The 12,297-nt window shown below is 36.0% G+C and overlaps 1 protein-coding gene across 4 annotated transcripts in view; it reads right to left on the minus strand.

The window, feature by feature from the left end:
- The window catches only part of CD55 (CD55 molecule, decay accelerating factor for complement (Cromer blood group)), a 37,590-nt gene that overhangs the window by 1,924 nt on the left and 23,369 nt on the right, over positions 1-12,297 (minus strand). Inside the window, exon 10 of one of the 4 annotated variants that reach the window (XR_001004550.1) lies at positions 8,499-8,583. The exons of 2 other annotated variants lie outside the window; for them this stretch is intronic. Coding sequence is in view for 1 of the 2 variants with exons in the window: in XM_011966865.1 (XP_011822255.1) it covers positions 4,690-4,754 (65 nt within the window). In the remaining variant the exon portion in view is untranslated. Of the gene's footprint in view, positions 1-4,670; positions 4,755-8,498; positions 8,584-12,297 lie in introns of all 4 variants that reach the window. One more of the 4 variants, XM_011966865.1, reaches the window with a different exon arrangement.

A 12,297-nucleotide genomic window follows, 5' to 3' on the forward strand; every position in this document is an offset into this window, starting at 1 on the left:
AGAACCCCCTAGCCAAGGGTATTAATGGATATTTTACAAGATACAGAAATGTGATGTTATTAAACCATATATACCTTTTATAATTTACCAGAAAGTCTTATTTCTGGGGGACCATCAGTCACACTTAAATGGTCAAACACAACATTGAGTACTTTGTTGCTCTCATGTGCATTGTAAGAGCTGAATAGTAGAGAAGAAAAAAACTATTGAATTGAATTATATAACTGTCATTTCCATCAAAAAACAAAGTCAGGCATCTGCTTACACTTCCATCCCTAAACTAAAATTTATCATATAGACCTAACTCTTCTAAAAGAAATAAATCAACCCTCTGATAGGCAAACATGAAGAATCATTAAATGAAACCACATTATCACTTGCACATTAACTATATCCTGTCTTGATTAAGATCAAATATTTAATTAAATCAGCATGAAATCAGGAGGCTAGCCAAACATATGTAAAGCTAGCTCTTACCCTCAACAGCTTATGCTTCCAAAATAAGGCAAGTGGAATATTTTTTATGTGCACATAAAAAAGACAAATTTTTCTTAGGAGTTTGCAAGAGTTTCCCTCTAATTCAGAAAATAAGCAATTAAGTTCACTGCAAAACCCCAAAATACAATTCAAAACAAATACACTAGTCTCCTTATCTGTGGTTTCAGTTACCCACAGTCAACTGCAATCTGAAAATAGGTGAGTACAATACAATAAGATATTCTGAGAGAGACAGAGAGAGAGAGACCCCATTCACATAACTTTTGCTACAATAAGTTGTTCTAATTGATTATTAGTTAGTGTTAATCTCTTACTGTGCCTCATTTATAAATTAAACTTTATCTCACAGGTATGTACATACAGGAAAAAAACACAGCACATATAGAGTTAGGCACTATCTGTGGTTTCAGGCATTCACTGGGGGGTCTTGAAACACCCTGCCCCCAACCAAGGATAAGCAGAAGTTACTATATTCCTTCCTTCTAAGTTCCTTAATAGGACATACAAGTATCACAGCCAATCACCTTGCCGAAGTATGTAACGAAACTGATGAAAGCCAAGAGACAGCACCTGGTAAACTTACCACATCCTGCTGTCCTGCCCCACCCAGTCTCCACTCCCACCGATCCAGAGAGCCTCAAAGCAGTAGCTTTGGTAAACTGATAATACTCTATACATTGATACTTGATAACTTGATAAATTGATAACAGTATTTCAAAAGGAGAGTTGGAACAAATACAAGAAAGTACATAAGATTGGTGGTTTAATTTTTTTTCAGAGTAGCTTTGCTGATGCTTCCATACCAATTCACTTTAGATGACTTAGAACTAACTGTGAGTTTTTGTTAGGTTCTAAATCACATTCCTAAAACATTTCTGATATATCTGGAGAAAAAGTTATGTCTTACTATATTTGCTATCATGACAGCTAGAATATTTTGTTGATATTAAACAAATGCCTGTAAAAATTATTAATCACTCCCCTGGACCTAATGGTCAAATATTTTTCCAAAAGACTGACTCATTTAGTGAGTCAAAGAATATTTACATACTTTAACTTATAATAGGCCTAAGTAATATTGTTAATTTAAGTAGAAAAATTGTAGAGGGTAAAAAGGAGATAGGTCACATCATCCAAAGAATTAAAACAGACAATTTAATAACAGCATTAAATTATAGTTTTCTTATTAATGGGAAAAATGGACAGGCATTAGGGCAGCTTAGAAATAACTCGTTTGTATAAATTCCACTAGTTTTCTAACAGTTAAAACTACAAAACAGAAGAAGGTCAATTTAAATCATCCTTTGCTACAGGACACATCAGAGCCAATGGTGACATTTATACTTAACATTATGTATATTCAATGCAGATTAGATATTTTAAATAATACTGATGTGTGTGTGTGTGTTGTTGTTGTTTTAATATCTCAGTGCTTACTATGTGCCAAGCAATGTTCTAAGCACTTGACAGGTGGCAACTCATTTGATCCTTACTATAATCACATGAGGTAGGTACTATATTTCCCCCATTTTACAAATAAGTAAACTGAGGTATAGAGAGGTTAAATTGCTCACAGTCAAATAATTCCCAGATGGCAGATCCAGGATTCAAACTGAGCCGTCAGGCTCCAGAGTCTGCTCTCTTAACCACTGCGCTGTTTTGAGCTGGACTGGCATCTATTAATATAACTGAGAAAAAGCCCTCATCACAGGCAATTTCACAGTATGTTAGAGGTTGATTTTTCCTAGACTTCTTTGCTTCTGTGCAACACTTAGATATTACCATAAATTATACTGAGTGGAAAAAAAAATCAGTGGATCGATAGATCACAAAATGAGACTTCAAGTCACTTTGCTTTGAAATGTGCCTTTGAATATATTGAGGAAAAACAGACATGAAGTCTGTTAATCCAGGATAGTAATTACAGACAAAAATAAATACGGAGACATGCCAAAATTTAAATAAAGCTAAGAGAGTCATACTGATACAGTACCAAATTTTACTGGAAATAAACTAGGAATAAATTTTAAAAAATCATCAGAATTTCTGCTCACCCTGATTTTCCATATTCCAATGACTAGAATTAGGGTACCAGTTAATATAGTACCAGCAAGAAATCCTTGAAGGGGAAAAGATATGGTAACACAGTTAATAGAAACACGAGCAAGTAAAATTACATTATAGTTTCACAATGACAAACATACTGGTTATGAAGTGAGTTAAAAAACAGGAGATATTAATTGCATTTTGTATATGGCTTCCTTATGTCATAAGTTTTTGACAAATGCGTGTTTTATTTGTCCTGTTTTCTTTGAAAGAAAAAGGAAGAAATGTATTTAGAGTATCACAATGCTCAAATAAAATTTTTTGACAGGTTTGAGAGGCTTCTAAAGTGTTTCAACCCAATCATGCTCGATTTTAAATGTTTTGATCGTTGAGCATTCAAATATGGTGACAGAATTATGTTATTTTAGAGCTGGAAAGTATCTTAGAGCTCACTTTCATTTTTTAGACGAGTAAACTGAGTCTCAGAAAGAAGGAACATTAACATATGTGGTTAACGGGAAGGACATTTACCTAGTTTATAGTAGATATAACAGATATGTAGACATTTTTCCATCACAGGAAATATGCTTGTACTATTATCATCTGAGATTGGAGGGCAAACTATATTTACTTTGCCTACAGAATATGCTTTTTAGTGTTCAGCCTATTGTAGATTAAATTTCATTTCAAAAATTTATATTCACTTTTAAGATTCAAAGCACTATTTTGAGCTGAACAGCAGCAAATAATTGGTCAAATAAGGTGGTCAATATCAAATCATTTTCATAGCTTACACAATCTTTCTTCTCAAATGTACCCATTTGCCCTTTTCTCTCACCATCCTTGTTCTCCCTTTCCTCACCAACACCCCCCTACCCCCACCACCATCAACCCTGTCCAGTGTCCTTGGACTCAACTCTGTTGGTCTGTACTACAAAGGAAATGATAGATGACACTAGAAGAGTAACTGAATCTAACATGGCTAATGAGTGTGTTTGGCTCCAAATCAGCAAAATAGAGACACTGTACAATTGCACTGCCAGATGGAAATTATGATTTAAAAAACAGCTATTTCTACCACAGGTAAGTTTTTACAGTATTTCACTTTATAAGTTTATTTAACTGATCCCCTAGGATTGTATCATTAACTTAGAAAGACTATCCATGAAATAAATCACAGCTTCTAAAAAATTTTGGGTTTCCCCCTTCCTGTCACCAGTTCCCACTAATTCCATCATTTTCAATATCTTATTTTTTATTTGAATGCTAAATCAAGATAGAAGATTCAGAGTGATCTAGAACATCCAGATGACAGAAGGAAAAGGCTATTCCCAGAACAATGATCAACACATATACATAGTTCTAGAAGAAAGTATAGAAGCTGATAGTTTAACAGAAAACCAGGCCAAAACACAGAAGTATGAAAAACAAAATTCTACGTATCTTCTCAGTAAATTAATAAGAGCATATGATCTCCCAAATTAGAAACAAACTTTCAGGCTCAAAGGCAACTGTTTATGATCTCAAAATTCACTTGGTATCTACAGAAAACCAAAGGTGAATCAACATTAAGATTTATGCAACTTGGGATAAATGAAAGTATGAAACAATGAATGAAATAATAATTATGATTCCAATGTTCCTAAGATTAAACTGAAGAGCTCTTAGGTAGGAAAATAACATGATGTTAGAAAAAGGTTTTCTGCCCCACAAAAGAAGTATCTTAGTAAGGTTCTCCATCATGTAGAACTGTATCTCTGTAGTGTTGAAAACATTGCAAAGCAGTTTGCCACCTATTATCTCATTTGATCACCTCTCCTTATTAACACAGTGCATGGCAAACAGTAGAACAGTAGAAAGTGTTTAACAAATATGTATTAAATTGCACTGAATATCTTGTTTCCAGATAAGAAAACAGGCCAAGAAAGAATAAATCAAACAGTTTATTGCCGGAGAAAAACTTACTTCTAGCCCCAGATTCAGGCCCTAATTTTAACTGTTTGAAACATTTTCCATAAAATACTTGATATTCATCAAACAAAATTTACATTAGACAGATACTACATTAATATATAGGGTATCATCTTCACTGCCAAAGAACTCAAGTTAGAATTCCACCTACCTACCTACAAGAACTGCAGTTACCTAGAGGATGCACACCATCTTTTTTGAAGAAATGTGGGACACTTCAAAAGGTCTAACTTGCAGAGCTAACAAAGTGGAAATGCAATCCATGTGCTATGAAAAAGCAAAGTTGTGGAAAGGTTTTGTTCTTGCTTATATCATATGTAACGTAACAGAATACAGGGTCTATGGACAAGTGAAGTCACCCTGGGAAGAGATTTTCGTAGATGATCTGAAAAACAGTATGTTTGAGTAACCCTTAAATTTTCCATTTTGTAAATGCAGTTTAAATTCTGCTTCCTCAGAGAGACATCCACAGGACCCTTTAAATGTTTTGCCATCATCGCTGGATTTTCTGTACCTCTGTATTTCTTCAATTTTTTTAATAAGGGAAATTCACATACTTCCTTTTCCAGGCTAAACATATCACAGAAAGATTATATGATTATATTATCTGACTTAAACCTGAATAACAGACAGATAACTGATGTTACTTTATAATGGGACTTGAGTTTGTCATGTATAGGGGCATGTAATAAGACATAAAGACCCCTGTAACCACATCTTATTCATTTCAAATACCTACTTAAGCGTCAAGACTCTTGAAAGTACATTTAGATTTGGGCTAGTCTATAATACATGCCATATTCAAGTTTAAAGGATAAATAAGTACACAATTCTTAGGGGATACAGAAAAAATATTTTCTATATTTCATTGAGTATTTCCTGACTTCTTATTTATTATTTTTAAAATTGATCTGTTAGTCTCCATGAAGGACTTATGAATGTCTCAGTATAGGACTTTGGCAACAGAGGGGAATAAAGCAATACTGTAGGGAATCAGGGCACCTTAACTGTCCAATTTGGGTTGTATAGTCTCTTGGTCTGTCACTAGGATGAGCATCTTTCCATCTTTTAAAGTACCTGGGAAGATCATCTGAGCCTAAGAAACAGAGGTTGCAGTGAGCTGAGATTGCACCACTGCACGCCAGCCTGGGTGACACAGTGAGACCCTGTCTCCCCTCAAAATAAACAAACAAACAAACAAACCTGGTAATAGAGAAACTAGTCATCTGCCTCTATTTACTGCCTACTAGCTCTGTGAAGGGCAAGTTACAAATCTTGCAAAACCACAGTTCTCTTAGCTGAAAATGGGGTATAAATGCTACACTACAAGATTGTTGTGAGAAGAATATGAAATAATACACTTAAAAAATATCAGTACAGTACTTGCCACAGAGAAAACATGTAAATATTACCTGAATAAAAGACTGTTTTACTCTTTGGTGTGGCCAGAGGGAGTGATAAAATTATCAGAAATCCAGCTTAGGAAAATAATAGTGATTGCATGCAGTGACTTCCTTAAGCTAGTATTTATTCAACTTTTAGGATTGTGCTTGGAGTTTTCATATCCACTAATCACATTAAGCTTCAAATACTTCACATAGGAATCACAATCTCTATCTCTTAAATGAGAAAATTGAGCCTCAGAGAGATTAAGTTAATCACTTGGGTTGAATAATTACTAAGTGAAAAAAATAGGATTCAAGCCAACGTCCGACTGGTTTGACTCCAGAGGTTAAGTTATTTCTTCTATATGATTTTGTCTTTTAAAAAAATAAAAACAAAACCAACAGAAAACAAGCATTCTCAATGGGGGTGATACCTGATGAAAGTAAAAAAAAAAATTCCTTTTTTAAGTATAGAGTGCAGATATAAATGTGATACATAAACTGATTTACAGTATATGTGAGTGGACGATGATCAAGAAAAAAATGTCTAAAAAGGTCTTTGGTGAGAAGAGAGCAAGAATTAACGCCCCTCCAACACACTAAAAAATTGGGAAACACTTATACAGAGCCAATGGAAGAATAGATTTAAAATTCACAACACACGCTTCATTTACAAGGCAAATTGGAAAGTTCTGTAACATTAGTCAGTCTTTCTTCCTTAGCAGAACAGGAAAAAAAAATCAAATACTTAAAAATTCAAAGATCATCTGTATCATTTTACTTACAGTGCAGTGTAATCGATGAAACAATTTTCTTGCAGTAGAGTTAATTTATCTTTAAAGAAGAGTAACCTCATTCATGGAATACATTTAATGAATATAATTTTCAGGTTTATGTCCTACAAATATGAAATCACATACACACAAATGTTGCCATATGTCCAATTTAAGAAGGAAGGACTTCCTCTTTATTTTTTAACAGAAGCTGGAATTCCAACTAACACTAAGGAAAGTTTTCTAGAAAATCAAAGGGTATAATACTTAAAGAATTTCAGGAAAAAAAAAAGGATTTCAAACCTTCATTGAGTGCCATTAAGCTTGGGATCATTAAATCATCAGACTTTCATTTGAAACACTTTTATTTCTATTTAAAACAAAGTGAATTCCAACAGTTGGACTCTTTCAAGATAAATCTTTTAGCTTAGAAGTTCATTCAAAATATAAAATAACCACAATAAATAATAATGGTAGTAATGATAATGTTTTTATTACTCTTTTCAGATCCAACACTGGATCATCCAGATTCATAAATAAGTTCTTAAAGACCGATAAAGAGATGGAAATAACCACACAATATAGTGGGAGACTTCAACACTCCGCTGACAATGTTAGACACATAATCAAGGCAAAAAACTAACAAAGATATTCATGACCTAAACTTGACATTTGACCAAATGGACTTAACAGACATCTACAAAACACTGCACTCAACAACAACAGGATATACATTCTTCTCATCTGCATATAGCACATACTCTAAGATTGACCACATGCTCAGCCATAAAGCAATTTTAAACAAATTAAAAAAACCAAAATCATACTAACTATACTCTTAGGCCACAGCATGATAAAAATATAAATCAATACCAAGAAGATCTCTTAAAACTATACAATTACATGGAAATTAAACAACCTACTCCTGAATGCCTTTTGGTATTCTGAAAATTAAGGCAGAAATCAAGAAATTCTTTGAAACTATTGAAAACAAAGATACAACATCCCAGAGTCTCTGGGACACAGCCAGAACAATGTTAAGAGGAAAGTTTGTAGCGTTAAACACCTACATCAAAATGTTAGAAAAATCTCAAATTAACAAAGTAACATCACCTCTAGAGGATCTAGAAACAACAAGAGGAAACCAACCCAAAAGCTAGCAGAAGAAAAAAAAATAACCAAAATCAGAGCTGAACTGAATAAAACTGAGATGCAAAAATGAATACAAGAGATCAACAAAATCAAAAGCTGGTTTTCTGAAAGAATAAATAAGATTGATAGACAACTAGCTAGACTAATAAAGAGAGAGAAAATCCAAATAAACACAATCTCAAATGACAAAGGGGATATTACCGCCAATCCTACAGAAATACAAAACACCCTCAGAGACTATTTTGAACACCTCTATGCACACAAACTAGAAAATGTAAAAGAAATCATAAATTCTTGGAAAAATACAACCTCTTAAGATTGAACCAGGAAGAAATTAAATACCTGAACAGACCAATAACAAGTTCTTAAATTGAATCAGTAATTTAAAAAACCTACCAACCAGAAAGACCCCTGTACCAGATGGATTCACAGCCAAATTCCACCAGACATACAAACAAGAGCCAGTACCAATCATACTGAAACTATGCCAAAAATCAAGGAAGAGGGACTCCTCATTTTATAAGGGCAGCATCACTCTGATACTAAAATCTGGCAAAGAGACATGACAAAAAAAGAAAACTTCAGGCCAACATCCCTGATGAAAGTAAAAACAAAAATTCTCAACAAAATACTAGGAAAAAGAATCCAGCAGCACATCAAATACCTAACGTACCACAATCAAGTAGGCTTTATTCCTGGGATGCAAGGTTGGCTCAACACATGCAAATCAATAAATGTGATTCATCACATAAACAGAACTACAAACAAAAAAACCACGTGATCATCTCAACTGTTGCCAAAAACGCTTTTGACAAAATTCAACATCCCTTCATGTTAAAAGTCATCAACAAACTAGGCATCAAAGGAACATACCACAAAATAATAAGAGCCATCTATGAAAAACCCATAGCCAACATCATACTGAATGAGTAAAAGCTGGAAGCATTCACCTTGAAAAGCAGAACAAGACAAGGATGTCCATTATTATCATTCCTATTCAACACGGTACTGGAAATCCTAGCCATGGCAATCAGGCAAGGGAAAGAAAAGGCATCCGTATAGGAAGATAGGAAGTAAACCAGCTCTCTTCACAGATGATATGATTCTAAACCTAGAATACCCCAGAGTTTCTACCCAAAAGCTTTTAGAACTGTTAAACAACATCAGTAAAGCTTCGGGGTACAAAAATCAGAAGCATTTCTATACACCAATAATGTCAAGCTGACAGCCAATCAAGAATGCAATCCTATTCACAACAACCACAAAAGGATAAAATACCTATGAATACAGCTAACCAGGGAGGTGAACGATCTCTATAAGAAATAGAAAACAAAGAAGACAGAGACAATAAAAACAAATGGAAAAATACTCCATGCTCATGCATAGGAAGAAACAATATTTTTAAAAGGGCCATACTGCTGGGCAGGGCGGTTCATGCCTGTAATCCCAGCACTTTGCAAGGCTGAGGCAAGTGGATCACTTGAGGTCAGGAGTTTGAGATCAGCTTGGCCAACATGGTGAAACCTCATTTCTACTAAAAATACAAAAATTAGCTGGGTGTGGTGGTGTGCACCTGTAATCGTAGCTACTTGGGAGGCTGACACAAGAGAATCACTTGAACCCAGGAGACGGAGGTTGCAGTGAGCCAAGATCACGCCACTGCACTCCAGCCTGAGTGACAGAATGAGACTCTGTCTCAAAAAAATAATAATAATAAATAATTAAAAAATTTTAAAAAGGGCCATACTGCCCAAAGCAATTTATAGATCCAATGCTATTCCTGTCAAACTACCAATGATATCTTTCAGAGAATTAAAAAATATATATTTTAAAATTCATATGGAATCAAAAAAGAACCCAAATAGCCAAAGCAATCCTAAGTAAACAGAATAAAGCTGGAAGCATCACACTACCTGATTTCAAACTATATTATAAGGCTACAGTAACCAAAAGAGCATGGTACTGGTATAAAAATAGACACATAGACCAAAGGAAGAGGTTAGAAAACCCAGATATAAAGCCACACCCCTACAACCATCTGATCTTTGACAAAGTTGACAATAACAAGCAATGGGGAATGGATTCCCTATTCAATAAATGCTATAACTGGCTGGCCACGTGCAGAAGATTGAAAATGGACCCCTACCTTTCACCATATACAAAAATCAACTCAATATGGATTAAAGACTTAAACCTAAAATGTAAAAGTATAAAAACTCTAGGAGAAAACCTAGGAAATACTATTCTGATATAGGTGATAGTAAATATTTCATGATGAGGTCTCCAAAAGTAATTGCAACAAAAACAAAAATTGACAAGTGGGACATAATTAAACTAAAGTGCTTCTGCATGGCAAAAAAAAATACATCAACAGAGAAAACAGAAAACCTACAGAAAAGGAAAAAATATTTGCAAACTATGCATCTAACAAAGTTCTAATATTCAAAATCCCTAAGGAACTTAAACAAATAAACAAAAATCAAACCAACCCATTAAAAAATGGGCAAAGGACATAAACAGATACTTCTCAAAAGAAGACATATGTAAGGCCAACAAGCATATGAAAAAAATGCTCAACATCACTAATCATTAGAGAAATGCAATCAAAACCACAATGAGATACCATCTCATAGCAGACAGAATGCCTATTATTAAAAACTGAAAAAATAACAAATGTTGGTAAGGTTGTGGAAAAAAGAGAACACTTATACATTGCTGGTGGGAATGTAAATTAGTTTCAGCCTCTGTGGAAAGCAGTTTGGAGATTTCTCAAAGAACTCAGAATTACCATGTGACCTAGCAATCTCATTATTGGATATATACCCAAATCAACATAAATCATTCTACCATAAAGACACATTCATGCGTACGTTCATCAGCACTTTTCACAATAACATAGAATCAACCTAGATGCAAATCAGTGGTGGACTGGATAAAGAAAATGTGGTATATATACACCATGGAATATTATACAACCACAGAAAAGAATGAAATCATATCCTTTGCAGTAATATGGATGCAGCTGGAAACCATTATCCTAAAAGAATTAATGCAGGAACAGAAAACCAAATACTGCATCTTCTTACCTATAAGTGGGAACTAAACATTGAGTACACATGGATGCAAAGAAGGGAACAATGGCCACCGGGGCTTATTTGAGAATGGAAGGTGGGAGGAGGGTGAGAATCACCAAACTACCTGTTGGGCACTAAGCTCACTACCTGGGTGATGTAATTATATGTACACTCAACCCCAATGACACGCAATTTACCCATGTAACAAACCTTCACCTGTACCTCCCAAACCTAAAATAAAAGGTGGAAGAAAAAAAATGTGTTTACCCATTTTCCCTTTGGTATCCATGAACACTACATGTTGATTGTTTTCCTAAGACAATATCATGGGGAGTGGCTTCAAGATGTCTGACTAGATGCCTCTGGTCCTCCCCTCTTCCATGGAGAGAAACCTAAGTAGTGATTACATAATCACATTTTGAAGAGATCATCAAAGACAGAACACTAGAATTTAACAAACAAGTGACAGGATGCACCAAAGCAAGGAAGGAGACAGAAGCAAGGGAGCCTGTTTGGCTGAGATTGCCTGGGAGCCTGGAGAGACTCCCTAATGCAGGAAAAGAGTAAGTGAGAGAACCCCAGCAGTCCACATTCCCTCTGAAGACTCTCACAATGGGTAAAATGGGTAAAATGGGACTCCCTACAGGAGTCCCTTGATTCTCATAGACTCTAGATATAACATAGGAAGCTGCCTGGAGACAGTGTGATGGCATTACTCCAGAGAGTAAGTTCACACTGAGTACTACAAATCCCTGAGTCCTAAGCAGCCACAGCACAACACTATGTTGAGAGTCCAGTCCCTCCCAGATTGCATCTTGCTTTGGGGCCACTGTTGCCTGAGCCAAAGCAGGAGCCACTGGCAGCAACCTGGCACCCCCAATAGAGGAGCAGCCAGGCATTTTTTGGTTCCTTGAGGACAAATTCTAATGCATGAAGCTATGACTGCTGCTGGCTGCTTTGGGCTGAGGCATGAGCAAACTGCATGTGCCCCAGCCACCTCTCTGTGGCTGCTCCCAGCTGAAAACAATTCTGCTCTCCCAAGTAGCTGGTCCACAGCACAGCCACACTGTCCTCACCTAAGCATTCCACCAGTGGCCGAGGAACACTCTACCCCATCCTACCACAGCCAGCACTCACATGCACCACAGGGAGGCCTGAGGACAAGTCCCCCTGGCCCAGCCTCACCCTCTCAGTACCCAAGCCTGCCATCTAGGTGCCTGGATGCTCAGCCAGTACACCACCATTGGCAGCTGAGCACTCATCCTGGGGTCTGAAGTCAGGCCCACTCAACCTGCCACTAACATCACAGCTGGCAAGCCACCTGCAGATCTGGAAACTGACCCGCCCAATCACTGCAGCCACAGCCAACACCGGCACAGACTGCTTGTGTCCCACAGG

This window comes from Mandrillus leucophaeus, unplaced genomic scaffold (genome assembly GCF_000951045.1).
Source record: "Mandrillus leucophaeus isolate KB7577 unplaced genomic scaffold, Mleu.le_1.0 Scaffold1194, whole genome shotgun sequence".
NCBI lineage: Eukaryota > Metazoa > Chordata > Mammalia > Primates > Cercopithecidae > Mandrillus > Mandrillus leucophaeus.